At 54.2% G+C, this 17,545-nt stretch overlaps 1 protein-coding gene across 1 annotated transcript; it reads right to left on the bottom strand.

Annotated features, from left to right (window-relative positions):
• Positions 1 to 934: 934 nt before the first annotated feature.
• FADS1 (fatty acid desaturase 1) lies at positions 935 to 15,113 on the bottom strand. The gene is made up of 12 exons (XM_082344292.1): positions 14,726 to 15,113; positions 12,680 to 12,790; positions 11,914 to 12,111; positions 11,141 to 11,242; positions 10,909 to 11,037; positions 7,141 to 7,201; positions 5,612 to 5,688; positions 4,598 to 4,695; positions 4,327 to 4,423; positions 4,001 to 4,080; positions 3,768 to 3,893; positions 935 to 3,420 (listed from the first exon to the last, which is right to left on the bottom strand). The coding sequence occupies exons 1-12, from the start codon at positions 14,915 to 14,917 to the stop codon at positions 3,369 to 3,371; spliced, it is 1,323 nt and encodes a 440-aa protein (XP_082200418.1). The 5' UTR covers positions 14,918 to 15,113; the 3' UTR covers positions 935 to 3,368.
• Positions 15,114 to 17,545: the final 2,432 nt, after the last annotated feature.

The following is a 17,545-nucleotide window of genomic DNA, read 5'->3' as shown; positions in this document are numbered from 1 at the left end:
TGTCCCCTGTGGTAGCAGGTAGCGTGGTTTGTTTTCCTTTTATTTTTGAAGTTGAGTTATCTGGTCTTTTCCAGTTTACTAACCACTGCAGGGAAAATCAATCCTGCAAATTCTATTTAGCACATTTTTTAAAATAAATTTATTTTTATTTATTTTTGGCTGCACTGGGTCTAAGTAGCTGCGCAGGCTTTCTCTAGTTGCAGCGAGTGGGGGCTACTCTTCGTTGTGGTGTGCAGGCTTCTCATTGCGGTGGCTTCTCTTGTTGCAGAGCATGTGCTCTAGGCACACGGGCTCAGTAGTTGTGGCTCGCGGGCTCTAGAGCGGTCTCAGTAGTTGTGGCGCATTAGTTGCTCTGCGGCATGTGGGATCTTCCCAGACCAGGGCTTGAACCCGTGTCCCCTGCATTGGCAGGTGGATTCTTAACCATTGCGCCACCAGGGAAGCCCTGGCGCACTCTAATATTCGTGCTTGGAGAGGAGAGCTGTTCTAGTAGGGCAGTGGTTAAAAGGGCATTGCTTTGCAGTCCAGCTCTGAGGTGTTATGCCTTACAGAGATTTAGGCAAAAAGGAAACTTATGGAGACTACCTACACAGACTATCAGAGTTTAAAAGGGTGAGGGCATCGCCTCATGGTAGAAGGAAGCAGTGCACTAAACACTAGAATTCGCTAGCGCACACAGTCTAGCATTGGAACACGTGGGTATCATGGGAATGGGCTGGCCTTTCTTCTTGCCACAGCCCACCTGTGCCTTGGTGTTTCCACAGCAGCCTGATGATCCTCCCTCTGCCCCAAGGGACTTCGGCAAGGGGGACTCAGTATGGGGACTCATATTCGGAAAGAAGTGAGAGCCAGAGGCGGAGAGTAACTTGTAGCAGAGGTACAGGGACTCCTGTCAACAGATGCAGGAGAGCATCATGGATTGTAACAGCCTTCGTTTGGTCAAAATTACCTTTATTTCTCAGTTTTTACTCCACTGGCATGTGGTAACAAAATTGGCACACACAAAAAGGATGCTGATATTGGGTCTAATTAAAATGCCTCCGGCAAAGTGGTAGGAAGATGGAAGTAACAAAGATAAGCATATAAGTTGGAGTTTTTAAAAAGTGAGTTCAAATGTTAGTTCTGCCACATCTATGACCAGAGGCAACTTATCCTCTCTAATCCTGTTTTCTCGTGTCATTGTTTGGATTTGCGATCACTCATGTTACCTTGCAACGTCTGAGCTTTTTGTCACTAGCCTGTCCCTTTGTGGCCATGTGAGACCACAGTGGTCCAGGCTAAGGAGAGAAGGCCACAGTGGTTGAGGTGCTTTGAGGGCTCGGACTTGGCTCAGTAAGTTTCACTAGCTTTGCTCAGATTGGGCAGTCTGGGCCCAAAGCCAGATGGCTTGATAGGCTGGGTTCAGCACCTATTCTGGAATGAAGGAGCCAATGAAAGTAGAACTCTCCAATTCTGCTCCTAATTGTTCTACCCAGACTGTTTTAAGCCAGGTTCTGCCCAAATGGGAAAGATCTAAAATCTTCTGTAACCTGTTCTGCCATGTGGGCGTGTGTGTGTTTAAGTCTGTCTTTGTCTTGACAAACCTCTAAGTAATCACAACAGCCTTTCCGTTAGGTGGTGCCTCTAATCCCACCCCAACATGCCTTAGGACCTTCATCTCCCTGATTACCATTCTCATCTCCTTGCCATTCCTTTCCTAAACTAAATATGAATTCTCCCAGGTCTCTGCTTTTTCCTTGTAGTTTAAGGTACTTTCTTTCCAGTGTCCAAAATGCTCAATATGCTTCGAGTAGATGCTGCTGGGACAGGTGAATGATCCCCTCACCTCACCTGCAAGGCTGTGGGTGTGGGAAGGGGAGAGGGTGTGAATGTTGGTAACCCATGGGGCACAGTCCTGTGTTCACTCTCTAGAGATGGGTTAAACTGTTTCTATCTTTTAAAAAACCAGATTAAAAAAATTGTATTTCAGTATTAGACTGATACACCTTTAAGAGATTCTCCTAAATTCCTACCTGGTCTCCAGCAGAGAAAGGTACTTGAACAGAATTGCCAGAGTAAGGATGCTGAAGGGCAGCCATGATGATCACAAACGTCTGTGTTTTTCCCTTCCTATTTCTGGTTGGAACTATGACGTCATTACACTTAACCCACTGCTCCTGCTCAAAAGTAATGCTGTAACATAATTTAGGTTATGGAAAATCTCGTACAGCCCTTATATTCTTTATGACTGAACCCTGCGTTTTCGTCATGACTGGTAATTCACCCTCTCCCAGCTTGGTCACTTTGTGCTAACTGCTACTTTATTAAATTTGGAATTACAGGTCGGGGAGCAAAGGGAAACCACTGGAGGAGAAGACTAAGCGCCCCGTCTGCCCACCTGCTTATGGAGCAAGAAGTAGACTCCCCATCCTAGGAGTGTTCTCTCCCTTGGGTGGTGGTCATTCGCTCTCTTGGGTGGTGGTCAAAAGAGGTGAATCAAAAGCTGGAAGGACTTTTAATGGCCAGCGACTCTCTGCTGGCTGTTTTGTTAAGCCCTGGGACCTTATGCTCCTTTGGTACCCTGGATGGAATGTGGGACCAAATCCTGTAGTGCCAGCATCCTTCAGGGCCAGATGCCTCTAACACCACAGCCCTGGCCTTTGCCCTCTCTGCTTCTAAAAGCGGAAAAATTGCTTCTCCAGGAGCCTGAGGCAGACATGGGTCACACCTAGCCCTAGAGTGAGCCAAGCTGCCAGGCCTCAGGTGCTAATGCTTCCTTTCTAAATCTTGCCCAGAAGGTTCAGCTGCTCTGTCCTCCTCCAGCCTGTGAACCTCTGAGGTTTGCAAGCAAGAGTGGAGAAGGCACTGAGAAGTGGACCAGTGGGATGAGCTCCTCCCTTTCCTGGATGGAATTTTTTTTTTTTTTGGCCACACCACGCAGCATGTGGGGTCTTCGTTCCCCAACCAGGGATTGAACCCACGCCCCCTGCATTGCAAGCACAGAGTTTTAACCACTGGACCGCCAGGGAAGTCCCCTGGGTGGAATTTTAGTGCTAAATCTCTTCCTGATTTCTGGGCTCAGTAGGCCCTCCCTATTCTAACACCCTCCTGACTCCCTCTTTGGCCACCAACCACTTGCATCTGCTAAACAAAAAAGGAAACAAAACTTTCACATCCCTGTCCCAACAGCTCCACCCCTCCTTCCAGGGGGCTTGCGCACCCCTCTTTGGGTCTCAGATCTGTGCCTAGAAGATAAAGGGGAGGGGTTTGAGTCAGAGCCTTTATCTCCTCAAACCCACCCCCTCTGAGTGTTAGGATTGTAGTGGCATTGTCCCCAAGCCCCCCTCTGCTTTGGCTCCAAGGCTCTTCTTCCAGATGGGACGCTGCTCTTACTGGTGGAGATAGGCATCTAGCCAGAGCTGCCCGGACTCTCTCAGTGAGCTGAGGGGACAAGATGGGAGCAGGCGGTGAGGGAGACAGAGTGGAGAGGAGCCCCAAAGCCATACCCGCCAGAAGTGCAGCAGTGAGGCCCTTCCAGAGGTGAGGTAAGGCCCCCTTGACGTGAGCACTCGCCTCCCCTTTGCTTCTGAGAAAGGGCTTGGGCCATGGCACTGAGAGCAAAGGCCCAAACTGGCCACAAGACCAACAGAGCACCTGGCCTTGGTGACCTCCATTCCAGACGACCTGGGGACACCTTCCTGTGGCTCCCACCCCATACTTCACCACTGACCCCACTGCCCTGCCCTCTTCCGGCCCTCCCAGCCCTCTTCCCAGGCTCAGATACTCACTGGACAATGTCGGCAAAGGCTGAGAACAGGGGCTTGGACTGGTACTCTATGCCATGCTTGGCACACAGGGACTGCACCAGGGGAGCCACTCTGTGGTAACTGTGTCGAGGCATCGTGGGGAAAAGACTTCACGGAGAACAGGGGACAGTCAGTGGCTCCAGCTCCTCTGGCCCCCCATCCCCCTCCTACGTGGACCCTCCCCAGGTCCCTGCTTCCCAGGCCTCCCTACTCACTGGTGCTCAATCTGGAAGTTGAGGTGGCCACTGAACCAGTCATTGAAGGCCGACTTATGGACATTGCATGTTGCCTGGAGCTGGAGGAGAAGGTCGGGGGAGCATGGCTCTGGGTACCAGATGGAAAGGCCAGCCCAGCCTTCTCCAGGCAAAGCTGGCCTGTCCCTGGTCACTCCCTTCTCCACGTGGTGGCAGGAGAGAAGCTTCAAGCTAACGAGGCAAGGTTTGGGAGCGTCTGTTGTTACCACCGCCCACCCCCTACCCTGGGTCTGTGCCCATCCACCCTTATTAGTTGCGCCCAGGTCTTCCAAGTGACTGTCCCTCACCTGGGTGGAGACCCAGTCCACGTTCCTGTCGTAATCAATGTGCATGGGGATGTGGTTCATCTGTGTCACCCACACAAACCAGTTGCTTTCCAGGAACCTGGTGGACATGGCACCCAGACAAAACCAGTACAAGCAGAGCCCAGAGTTCTGACTCTCGCTCAGAAGCTGCTCCAACCCCGCCACCTTCCCCAGCCAACGCCCCCAGACCAGACTGGTTACTCCCACACATCTGCTTCTCTGCGCCGCTCCCTCCTCCCCCATCAAGTACTACCTGACCATGAAGAAGAGGCCCAGGAAGCCTTTCAGTCCCAGCAGTGGCACGTAAGTGAGGAAGATGCGGACGTAGAAGCTGATCATCCAGGCCAAGTCCTGCAGCGAGAGGCAGAGCCCTGTGGCGGCACAAAGCACCTCTCCCCTCACGGCACTTGTTCCTCTGCGTGGAGCAGCCATCCTCCCTGGTCCTCAGACTGGAGTGCTCACGGCAGCCTCTCTCAGCTGCCCGTCCGGCACCATCTAGCTCCGCTCCGTTCCTAGAGGCGCCCCCAGCCCGCCTTGCCTGTTTCCTTCACAGGTGCCAGGTCTCCCTGCCTCCACTTCCTCCCAACCCGTCTCCATCCTTCACCCCTTCACTCACTTCTACGCTGCCAAGTGAGTCTTCCAGGATCGTGGCTCAGTCCGTGCCAGTGCCCTGATCAAATCGCTGATCAGTTTTCTGTACCACCCTCCTCCCCTGACACCCGAGTCCTCCACCACATGTCCAGTGCCCAGATTCGCCCCTTAACTCCCAGCTTCTCTGCTCAAAGTCCATCCCGACTCCCCCGCCTCCGCCTGTCCTCCAAGGCCAGCTAGGTAAGTGACTTCGCGAGGTCTTTTCTGATGCCTCCCATCCAGCCGGATGCAGTCAGGCCCCTTTCAAAATCCCCAAACCTCCTGCCTGTACCTCTTGTCTGGTGTCAACCACATCCTGTTTCATCAGAAGTTTCCTGAGTGAAGGTGCCGTCTCTTTTTCATCTTCCCCCTCCCCAGCCTGGCCCCTGCTTTATGCCGAGCACAGTAACCTCAGGAGATAACTCGCTGAATTAAATAGGGCATCAGGAGTCAGGTTGCCTGCTGAGCCCAAATCATCTCACCTAGAGATAAGGAAGGGTCTATACCTGGTTCTGTCACTTTGCTCTAAATTAGGTCTGGAATAAATCTCAGTGGGACCTCCCCTGGAGAACCCCCTTCCCATCCCTCAGGGTACTGGAGACAAAGGATGTGGGATTTGGGGGCCATGGATACTTACCACCCACTTCTTCCTCTGAATGACAAAATAGAAAATATACCACTGGAAGTAGAGAGGCAGCAAGGCCGGGGGCCCAACTGGGGAGGAAATGGACATGAGGGGGGAGGTGTGAGCAGCACTGAAGGGTCACTAAAGGGCCAGTTGGTGCTGGACAGATGGCCTCCAGCACAGGGCTGCCCCTCTGCCATCTCCTCCTGTTGCCCCTCCAGCCGCCTCGGCAGTCCTCAATCCACTGGAACCGACAGGCGCTGAAGGTGGGCATGAATGCAAGTCTGAAGAAAGCAGAATCTCCCAGTGGATGCTGAGAGGGTGAGGTGGGGGGAATGTGGCATTCTCTTCCACGGAAAAGGATGGCTGGGGAGACAAGCTCCACGCACGGAACTTGCTCTGCTCCCGTGCCTTTAAAAAGGTACTGCTCATCCTCCCGGAGTTGCGCCGCCCGCAGCCCTGCCCCTACCAGGGGCCTTCCCCCTGGCCCTACGCCTGTCCCTGCAATCATCTGCCCTGTGCTCCTGGCTGCTCCACCACGCAGATGAAGGGACAGGAGCAGGAAAGTGTGCGTGTTGAGTGGGGGAAACCTGCTGATCCTTCACAGGCTGAAAGCTCTCTCCCCTGGACTAGGGAGACAAGCTTGTGCCTCCCAACCTGAAGCAGCCTGGAGGTCGGCTGTGGAGAGGGGCGGAGGAGCTTCTCTCAGAACTGGGAGTTGAAGTGGGTCCTGTCCTATGTGCTCGTCGGTTTCCTTCGGTGTCCCTTCTCTGCAGGGCCCTGTTGTCACCCGTGAGCCCGGCATTACAATGCCCACACATGGCTCTTCTATCCTGACGTGCCATGAATTCTAACCTTTTTTCTGGATGTTTCTGCTCCGCCCTTCTATCCCTTCCCCCTTTCTCCACAGGGATGGAGTAACAGGCAGTTAAGATAAATTCCTTTGAACGAAAATGGGATCGATGGACTCATCCCCTCCTTTCCTTTAAAAATTTGAATTTTTAAAAGGGTTTAAAAAATTTTAGGCATTATGGAGATTTTTAAAGCAGGGAATATACACAGCAGTCTTCAGAAAGAGCTTAAGACGACCACAGCAATGTTTTCTCCTCAGCTCCCTCTTCAGGTCCAATCCTCCCATTGCTAGTCTATCTACCTTTGTCCTTCTGGGTGTTAGACTGTGTCCCACTGCGTCACCTTGGCCCTGGCCTGTTTGACAAGATTTAAAGTGAGGTTTCAGGCTTAGTCGGGATGCCCCCCACCATTCAGTTCCCTTGTGGAAGCCAGGGTGGGGCTGGAGGAACTAGTTTGCCCCCAACACGAGTGACCTTTGACCAAACATCAGCCTAACTCTTGACTTTGCCCCTTGAGAAGGTAGACTGCCCCCTTGCAGGGGGCACCCTGTTCCAGGTGGAGAACTTCCTCCAGCCTTCACTTCAAGTACCGTAGTCCCGGGAGGGGCATTTGCTCCTCACATCCTTTCAGCAACTCCTGCCGAGGCAGCACCCCACCCCCTGCCCCCGGTGCTGGACGAGGACACTCACTCAGGAAGAAGTATCTGTGCTGGTGGTTGTATGGCATGTACTTTTTCTTCTGTTTCCCAAGCTGTGAAGGAAAGCAAACACACATCAGCACCCACAGGCCAATCACCCATTCCCCTCCCCTTGTGACCTTGGCTTCTCCCTGCTCAGGAGCCAAGGCCTCCTGCGGGGGCCGTCAGCTTGCTGGCGCTGTGGAAGGCTCCAACAAGCCCAGCCTTACCTCCAGCTCCTGGCGCGTGAAGCCCGGGCTGCTGGATTTGCCAAGCGCGCCACACCGTGGCCGCAGCTCGGTGGCCCACACCCACACTTGGCATGGGCACAACGAAGCCTAAAGGTCCTCAGTACTCCTCGTGTTCACCCCGAGACGCCCCTGTCAGGTTTCCAGGCCCCTCCACCTCCCCTTCCTTTCTCCATCTGGTGCTTTTTTGACACCAAGGTCTCCACAGACAACAATTTTTACCCTTATAAGGGTCAGGATCCCCTCTACATCCAGCCCCTGACCTTCTCCAAATCTTTTGGTCTCTTCAAATGTCAACATGAGCTTTATAAAATCCCTTGAAAGCTAAGCACAGTTCGGCAAATATTTGTGGAAAGATTACCAAAATCAGCTTGGCAATCTGAAGGTTCTGGCAAGGTTTTCCCCAGCGGCTGGTGGTGATTTTGTAAGCTGAGTGGCTGTAGAGACAGGCTGGGGCTGCCAGGCTAGCCAGTCAGTCCGGGTCCCCTAGCGGGAGCTCTCAAAACCATGACAGCGAAGCTCTGCGCTCGTGTTCAAGTCATGGCTCCTTCTGTTCCTCGTGTCCTGGTTAGTTCTGGTGACCAGATGACCACAGGGCACAGGAGGAACTCTACCCCAGAGCAGAATGCCAGCTCACCCTTCTTTCATGAGTCCATCTACTGTTTTGACAGAACATTTACTGATACCTTATCCTGTGCCAGGCACTTCTGCTAAATGAAGCCTTCTTTCTCCATTAAGTGATTCACGCAACAATTTATTTATTGAGCATCAATGTGCCCGGCACTGTTCTAGGTGTGAGGATACAGAGATAAATAACACAAAATTCCTACCCTCATGGAGCTTATCACCTGAGGAGAGGAAGCTGGTGATAAATTTGTAGACAGAGCTCAAGGTAATTACAGATAAAAAAGAAAATATGACAAAGTGAGGTAGGCAGCGTTTTGGCTAGGGTAGTCCTATATATATGGCCTCCTGGGGCCCTGACATCAGAACTGAGACCTAAATGGTGAGAAGGAGCCAGCAATGCAGACATCTGGGGGAAGAGCACTTAAAGCAGAGGGAACAGAGGTTTGGGATGTTCAAGGGCAGAAAGAAGGCCAGTGTGGCTGGGAATATAACAGGGGAGAATAGTTGATAAAGCCAGAAAACTAGGGACGGCCACATCATGTTGAGCCTTAGCCCTGGGAAGGCCACAGTAAGGAGTTTAGATTTAATTCCAGTGGGGATGGGAAGCCCTGGATGGCTTTCAGCAGGTGGCACTATCTGCTTTGCACTTTAAAGGCTCACTCTGGCTAGAGGTGGGGGAATGAACTGTAGAGGGCAGGTAGAGTTGAAGGGAGACCAGTGAGGAGGCTGGAACAATGATCCAGACCTGAGATGGACCAGACCCGGGGATGGGAGGCAGGGGAGAAGGAGAAGTCGATGGATTGGGATATGTTCTGGAGGCAGCAAGCCTTGCGGATGACCTGGAGGTGGGGGTGAAGTTCACCCCATCCCGAGCAACATTAACTGAGGTATGGGGGAAGCCGGAAGAGGAGCATCTTTGTTTGGTGGGGTGCATGGGCAGAACCCTGGCCTCCTTATTTTGGGACTCTTAGGGAAGGGAGCCCTGTCCGCTGGCTGCCTCTTCGAATGGCAATCAAATTAGGATTGTAATGGCCATTACAACCCTGATAACTGCCCCACTGTGTTTCAACTCTTGGAGGCCAGAAAGGTTGTATTTTGGGTAAAGTGTCCCCTGCACTTCCTTGTTGTCCAGGAGAGTTGGGAGGCACTGGGGCGGATGCTACTGGGTCAGCCCAGGGATCAGTGCTCAGTCAAACTGGACCCAGTGAGGCTGAACCAAGCGCCAGGCAGCCTGTAGCCCACGCATTTCCTAACAGCCTAACCTCAGCCTCATAACTAGGCAAAAAAAAAAAAGTTATTTTTTTCCCAGAGCATTCTCTATTTTTAGTGTCTGCAGATAGGAGTTTCCTAAAAACCTTAGTACCAAGAAGCAACAGAAGCAGTGGTGTGAGAAGATTCTCTTCCACTTAAGACTCCCATCTTTTTAAAAAAATCTTCTAGTGACACCAGAGGTGCTACCAGAGCCTCATGCTCTGCCCAGTAAATAATCCACACCCTCTAAGGAGCCACCGGAGCCACGGGAGGTCAAGGCTGGTTTGTCATTTGCACACTGTTAGGCATGGAGCAAACCAAGTAAGTCCCTATTTAGGAAGTGGGAAAATTAGGACCTTGTGGCCAGCGGAAACACAAGCCTCAAGCTAGGGGCTCCTGGTGCTAGGACAGCCAGTGCTGCCAGAGCCTTCCCTCAGAGGTCTCCTCATGGCCAGAGAGGAGAGGAGAGCCAGGCTATCTTGAACTCATGCCTGGAACTGAAGTGTATTTAACAACAGTTTAATTCCTGGCGTGTTGAAATGTTATAATGTGTCATAAAGTGGGGGAGGGGGACCTGGCAGAACTCCGACTATAGTCTAGAGCCTTGGGACAAAAGGTTTTATTTTATTATTATTTTTTAATGTTTTGGGTCAAAGGGTTTTAAATTAACTTTTTAAAGAATTCCACTGGCCACTCTCAGCCGTCCATCGCTTTACACTCACTAAAGGCTCACCAGATCTCCACCCACCCCCAGGCTTTAGCAGCTACATTATAATGGTTGCTCACACCCTCAGATGACAACTCAAACCCAGTGCTGGGGCTTCCCTGGTGGCGCAGTGGTTGAGAATCCGCCTGCCAATGCAGGGGACAAGGGTTCGAGCCCTGGTCCGGGAAGATCCCACATGCCGCGGAGCAACTAAGCTCGTGCACAACTGCTGAGCCTGCGCTCTAGAGCCCGTGAGCCACAACTATCGAGCCTGCGTGCCACAACTACTGAAGCCTGCGCACCTAGAGCCCCTGCTCCACACAAGAGAAGCCACCGCAATGAGAAGCCCGCTCACCGCAACGAAGAGTAGCCCCCGCTCGCGGCAACTAGAGAAAGCCCGTGTGCAGCAATGAAAACCCAACGCAGCCAAAAATAAAATTTAAAAAAAAACAAAAAAACCCAGTGCTGACCACCCTGAAAGTCAGGCTAGGATCAAGCGGGTGGGAAGAATTACTCAGTGAATGAATATTCTAGATAATGGGCATCAGAGAAGAGTAAGCCAGTGTAGCCGTTGTGTAAGAGAGAGGATTACAAAGTGCAGGGGGCTGACTGCCTGGGGTGGGAGTGTCTAAAAAGCACCTGCAAGAAGGGCCATCCATCACCTTCGAGGCCGACAGGGTTTACACAGCAATCTGGTCATCCTTTGGGTCCTTAGCAGCGTGGGGTACCTTTCTGCAACAGCTATTTGCTGACTTGAACTCATGAGGGAGGACAGGTGAGTGTCCTGGGCAGCCTGCTTACTGCCTGTGGCGTCCCACAACTTCCAAACAGCCAGCCAGCCCGGCCCCAATGTCTGGCCCACACTGACAGCACTGTGAGCACTTCCCCGCAAGCCCTGTGTGCTGCCTGGTTCCCATTCTCCGAGACCTTCACCGATACCTCTGCTCACCTCCACCGAGAGGATCTTCCCCAAGGCAAAGAAGAAGGGGTGCATGTTGATGTCCGGGTCTTTGCGGAAGCAGTTGGGCTTGGCATGGTGCTGGAAGTGCAGGTGGTTCCACCAACTGGCAGGGGCCCCCTACAGAAAAGCGGGGCGTGAGTAGGAAAGCCTGGTGCCCCCCCTCCCCCAGGCAGCCCACCGTTGACTGGAGTTTCAGAGAGCCCCTCCCCGTCCCATTGACCTTCAGGTGGCCAATCACGAAATGATGTAGCAGGTGGTTCCATGTAGAGGTGCTGAAGACGGACAGGTGTCCAAAGTCATGCTGCAGCCAGCCAGCCTGGGCCTGGGTGAGAAAGGCTAGCGCTGAGAGCAGCCCACCAGCCCCACATCTGTCTCAAAACTAACTCGGCCTCTCCCTCTTCCTTCATCTACCTAGGCCTGTGCTGGCCTAACTGAGCACATCAGGAAAGGAGTCAGGAAGCCTGGGTCCTGCTTCTGGCTCCGCCGCTGACTCACACGAGAGCTAGGGCAAATCACTACCCCTTCCCTGTTCTTCAGTGTCCCCAGCTCTGGAGTTCTATGACTTCCGATGGACTGAACATCCAAACTATGGAACAGGACAGAGTGACAAACTCAGGCAAGTAGAAGGCTTAACTAATGGGTTCTGACAGCCAAGTATTAGGGCCCCAGCTGAGAAACCAGAATCTTGGTTCCTGGCACAGCTGGACTGTGACAGAACCTGAACATGAAGTTTCAGAGGAGAAACGCCACGGGAAGACGGGAGCCCTGGGAAAAGCGGCTGGAGAGGCAGTGGGAGAAATGAAGGTGCACACGTGGTGAAGACGAGCAGGTGAAAGCCACACACAACGGAACGTGTGCTCTTTCTGCACCAACTCTCCCGCATGTCCTCAGCTCTGCCCTGGTCACAGGGCTCCTCGGCCTCCTGAGGGGTACAAAGAACTTTCCCCGTGGAAGCTGAGCTGGCTGTGTTCTTGACAAGCCCAGGGCTCTCACCTGAACTGTGCTGAGCAGCACTGCACAGAGGAGGAGGGGCAGGAAGGACGTCCCACAGAGCCAAAGAGTGAGCCAGGCAGCGGCATCCAGCAGCAGGATGTGCAGCAGGTGCAGCAGGAAGAAGACAGGGTTCGCCTTCATGAGCCCCATCCGCTCCACCGTGGCCTGCAGCTCCCGGAACTCCTCAGTCAGCTCTTTCTGTAGAAGAGTGGAGATGGAAAGGGTGTTATTCTCCCCAGATGCAACCCAGCACTGGAGCCAAGGACCCTCTTAAGCTCAAGGCCCTCCCACCAAGTTAGCTGAGGGAAGCCCATGGTCCTAGGTAAAGATACCACAATGCTGAGGAAGGATGACAGGAGGTGCTATGGGATCAAGTCTAAGAGCATGTGGTCTTTGGAGTTAAACAGAATTCATTCAAGCCACCGCTCTGCCACTTAGTAATGGCGTGATCCTTGGCCAAGTTGCTTAACCTCTCTGAGACTCAGTTTCCTCATCTGTAACTGTGTGTGGCTGATATGATGTTATGCTTGGCACAGAAGAAGTGCTCGGTCGATAGGTCTCATGTTGAGGATGGGGATGGTGGTGGTGGCCTTGTGAGAACCACAGGTTCCAAAGCCCTGCAACCCAGTGACTATGCAGGAGAAGCAAGGATCTCGAGATTCCCAAGAACTACTGATTGTGGTCACCTGTGATCATATCTAGGCCTTCCTTCTACCCTCTGCCCCTCAACAACCGCAGGATCTCCAAACAGCAAACGGGGTCTCACATTCTTAGTGGGCTCAAAGCTGGGCTGCTCCGGAGACAGTTCTCCAATCAGCAGAGAGTTCATATACTTCCTCACAAGGCCCTTGTTGATGTGGAATGCCACAAAGGGATCCTGCAAGTTTGGGGAGAAGGCAGAACAGTGAGCAAGTCAGCCCGGCCCCCCAAGACTTGTGGAGGGCTCACACCAAAGACCATCCTCCTGATCCAGCAAGGAGGCTGTACCCAAGTTCAAAGAGACCCCACCCCCTCCAGGCAGCTGCCCTTTGAGAGTGCTCAGACCTGTCCCTGGTGTCCACAGCTCAGGATCACCCAGCAACTGTGTTCTAGCAAGAAGGGTAGGTACCACACCAAGGAATAGGAAGCACGGGTAGGGCGACCACAGAAAGACCTGCCTGGGCTGGCCTTTCCTCTAGGTGTCTCATGAAATGTGCTGAGGAAGACTCCCTGTGTCCAACTGGAGGACTTTTGCATTTCTCCCCCTTCCCTCCGCTGCTGTTCTGGTTGGGGGTTCCATATTTCCCTTCCCACTCTGAACACCCCCTGCCCTAGGGCACTAATTTTGGTTACGCAAGGTGGGGTCCTCAGTGACTAGATTAACGAGATTAATGTCCTGAAGGTCAGACAGCCCCAGGCCCAAAGCCACAAGCTTGGAGGCGGAGGGAGCTGGGGCGGAGCCGGCGGCCGGTGGCACCACACATCCGGACCAATCGCGGTCTCCGCTGCGGCCGGCCCCGGCCCTAAATCACACTGCAAGAAGCCTGCTCCGTCTACGCATGCGCCAGTCCACACCTTCGCCTTCGGCCACTGCCTGAGCTCCCCAGTGGTTACTCCGGAGACGAGCACAGGCTCAGGCCTGGACTCCTAGGCCAGCCGCGTCGGAGGGAGGGGCGGGTCCTTACCGCGTTAGGCTGCACCGCCACATCACGGGAACCCTAGTGGCCCGAGGCGCGCTCCGAGATGGCAGGGAGAAAGCTGGGGACAGTGGAAGGGGTCACGCCGCTTGGCGAAGGATGGGGGAAGGATATAGGGGGAGGGGACACGGCAAAGTGAACGCTCCAACCTTTGGGTCCCAAGGAGTGGTCCCCCAGCTCTCAAACCCAGAAGGGAAGTGCTAGGTGCTTTAGTTCCGAGAGCAGGTTGTCTAGAGAGGGAAGCAACAGAATCGGGGCTGGGACGCGCGCTGGCCCGCAGTGACGCCTGAGGCAGCAGGGATGCGACCCAGCACCGGGCCTACAGCCCAGGACTGCAAACCGCTGCTGGTCTGAGGCTGCGTGACCTTCCCACAGGATTCCAGGACTGTTCCAGGGCCCTCGCTAAGTGTATGCTGATGCAGCCCCCCACCGCACCCCCACCTTCAGCACGCTGCTCCCACTCTTTTTTGTGCACGAGCAGGCGCTAGCCCTCTCTGGCCGGTGCTGCCCCTTCTCCACCCTCCGGTCTTCACCCTGTGCAGGGGTTCCTAAGGCAGCGGGCACTAGGTGGCTTCCCCCCTCAGGAAAATCCCCGAGTGTGGTTCCCTCGTTCTCTGCCCTGCTCACGCTCGCCAGTCTAGTCCGGCAGGCTCGGTCCAGACGCGTCTGCGCTTCCATCCCAGCCACCCAGACAGGTCAAGACTTGATCCCTCTCCCTGCCACTGACCCCTCCTCCCTCGGTCTCAGCAGTGCCGCCGTCCGGGGGTTCCACATCCCCGCTGTCCTCCCGCCTACCCCTGCTCCGGGGACTGCCCACGCCTGGGGACCGCAGACTCCTGGCAGCAGACGGAGCGCACGGACCGATGGCGCGGCCCTTTGTTTGTGCGTGCACATTGCCGGCCTCCCTCCCTCCCTACTCCCCAGACTCCACTTTTCGCAGCCTCTCTCCTGCCCTTGCATCCTGTTTTCGCAGCACACCCAATCACCTGGCAACCGGTACGCTCCTGCGCCTCCCGGCTTCTCCCCGAATTAGAGTGTTCGGCCCTGAGTGCTAAATCTCTTGTCTCGCGCGCTGAGCCCCAGGCTCCGACCGCCCGGCCCCGCCTGCTCCCGTTCCCTGGTCTGGCAGCGCTCACCGTGGCGTCCTGCCCCGCGTAGTGGCTGATGACCCGGGAGCCCCCGGGGTGCTGGCGGGTGAACTCGCTGATGTTGTACACCTTCCGGTCAATCACGAGCCACCGCTCTTTGTCGCGTCCCGAGCGCTGCGCCACCTCGTCCCAGGTGAAGTAGCGCGGGGTAGGCCCCTGGGCCGGGGTCTCGGGGGCCATCGGGGCCGGGCGATGCCGCGCACCGACTGGGCAAGGGAGGTCAGGCGCGCGCACGGGACCCGCGGGGTAGCGCGCACCGGCCTCGGTGCTCTGGGAGCCGGTTCGCTGGCGCCCGCCTAGAGCTCGCCGCCCGCGCGTCGGGTTTTCAGCAACCGAGGTGGTCGGCGCCGAGCCCCGCTGCGCGCGCTTCTATTGGTCGAGCCGCGTGGCGCGGGGACCGAGTCCCCGCCTTCCCGCCGGCCCCGCGCGGGCGGGCGCTGCAGGAGGGTCGTGGCAGGCCGGCTGAGCGCGGGGACGCGCGCCCCCTCGCGGGCTCTTTGCGGGGGTCGCCGCTGGACCCCACTCTCCGACTCACGCCTGTAGCTCACAGGGGGCGCCGCGGGCAAGATAACGGTTCCTGTGGAGGCTCCTGGGTGCGGGGCCCGGCTCGCGGGGCGGCGGCACCGGGTGCGCGGGCGCCCTGGGCTACTAGAGTAGGGTGGGCTCGGCCGAGCCGGGTGAGTGGGTGCATGGAGGGCCGGCCTCGCGGCCTGGGAGGCCTGCCGGGCCCGCGGGGTTGGAGATTGAGGGGTTTGGTGAGGGGGTGTGGAGAGGGGTTGTCCCACGGGCTTCGTCTTTGGGGTGGGGGCGTCCTCGCCAGTCTCCCGACGCTGACCCTCCAGAGATCCACCTGATGAACTCCCGCCTCCTCGCCACGCCGCTCCACCGGTTGTGCGGCTGGAAGTTAAGAGCCTGAGAACCCTGGGCAATTATCTTAAAACAGCGTAATTACGGTTTATCGGTGCTGGGGTGTGGGAGTGGTTAACGCTTTACTTTGCTCAGTATAACATTAAAAATGCCCCACAATTTTCGTAACTCTGTGTGCCTTTTTTGTTTGTTTGCTTTTATTTTTATTTTTTTTCAATTAACTGGGATCCTTAAATAAAAGGAAGTGGCCTAGCATCTCTGGACCTCTGGGAGGCCCTGTGTGAAGAGCCTGGGTCTTCCAGCTGAGGCATCAATGCTCCATCCTGGAGGAACCTGGGAGCCGTAGGAGGCCTTTAAGTAGAGAGATTAGGGGTTAAGAGCTCTGAGCTTTAGGGAGGGGTGAACACAGAGGCTGGGGCCGGGGGTGGGGGGTAGTCAAGAAGCTGTTAGAGTTATGAAGAGATTCAGTTCACGTACTAAATTTTATTTATTCAAAAAACACTTTATAAAGCACTACGTGCCAGGCACTGTTTTTAGTGCTTTGCAAACATTAACTCATTTAATTCTCACAAGAACTCTTTGAGGTAGGAACCTCACTTACAGATGGAGAAATTGAGCCACTGAGAGGTTAAGTATTTTATCACACAGTGAGTGGCAGGACTGAGCTTCGAACCAGCCTGTAGCTCTGCTGTCTCTCCTCTGATTATACTAATGGGATTCTGCAGCCAGGGGAAAGGAAGCCAAGCTTTATTCCATGCACTTGAACTAGGGTCTTTGCCCCTAGGAGTCAGGAGACTAGGAGAAATACAGCTAGATTTCTGGTAGAAAAGGACCTTCATCCATTCAACCCAAATCCCTCATTTCTTGAGATATGAAAATTGAGGTTCAGAATGCAGAAGGGACTTCCCAAGTTCCCAAGGGGAAGCTCCAGTTAAGATGCCAGGCAACTGCACCTTGCTCAGGAATGATGGTCCATGCAGCTGCCCCTCTGCACAGCCGATTTTCCACTTAAATAAAGACTTTGCTGAACAACTTCACGGTGTGTAACACAGGAGGTGGGGGGGGGCAAGGGGCTCGTGAAGGATGAACTCATGGGATTTCCTTAATGCAGTTGTCTTCTTCTTGTTGTATAGAGGATAGACACCTTACAGACCAGTATATTAAACCTACTATTTAACAGATAAGGTGACTGAGATCCAAAGCGTGGGAGCCACACATTTAAAAATAGGACATCTGGGGCTGCAATTTACCCTAGGACTCATTTATACCTTTTAGTTCCTCTCTGCAGGAGTTCCTAAACAGTGGGTTCAACGAACGCGTTTGATATAAGTCCTCCCTGGTTCCAGAAAGAGGCGGCAGTGTCAGTGTTGCTGTCCTTGCTTCTCTGGGCACCTCCTTCCTTCCAGGTCCTTAGACCTGCCTCTATAAAATGGGAGAAGGCAAGCCTGAACAGGTAGGCCCCAGACGTTCGGATTTCCCCAGGAAATTGGTCTGCACTGCCCCAGCCATTGATGTCAGCTTTTTGCTGCTCTTCTAATGCAACTTTACAGTACGAAGGATCTCTATTTAAAATAAAGCAGGGCTTCCCTGGTGGCGCAGTGGTTGAGAATCTGCCTGCCAATGCAGGGGACACGGGTTCGAGCCCTGGTCTGGGAAGATCCCACATGCCGCGGAGCAACTAGGCCCGTGCGCCACAACTACTGAGCCTGCGCGCCTGGAGCCTGTGCTCGCAACAAGAGAGGCCGCGATAGTGAGAGGCCCACGCACCGCGATGAAGAGTGGCCCCCGCTTGCCGCAACTAGAGAAAGCCCTCGCACAGAAACGAAGACACAACACAGCCAAAAATAAATATAAAAATAATAAATAAAATAAATAAATAAAAATGCAATAAAAAAATAAATATAAATAAAATAAATAAATTAAAATAAAGCAAAAAGGGGA

The sequence above is a fragment of the Balaenoptera borealis genome (assembly GCF_965194805.1).
Source record: "Balaenoptera borealis genome assembly, chromosome: 11".
Taxonomy (NCBI): domain Eukaryota; kingdom Metazoa; phylum Chordata; class Mammalia; order Artiodactyla; family Balaenopteridae; genus Balaenoptera; species Balaenoptera borealis.
The sequence above is the reverse complement of the archived record's forward strand: the minus strand, read 5'-3'. Positions and strand labels throughout refer to the sequence as shown.

Excerpts from the sequence above, each read along its gene's own strand:
- FADS1 (XM_082344292.1), bottom strand. The coding sequence starts at position 14,917 with ATGGCCCCCGAGACCCCGGCCCAGGGGCCTACCCCGCGCTACTTCACC. Across the intron at positions 12,791-14,725 it reads ACGCGGGGCAGGACGCCACG|GATCCCTTTGTGGCATTCCA; the intron begins GTGAGCGCTGCC and ends CCAAACTTGCAG. Across the intron at positions 7,202-10,908 it reads GGAAGATCCTCTCGGTGGAG|CTTGGGAAACAGAAGAAAAA; the intron begins GTGAGCAGAGGT and ends TTTCCTTCACAG.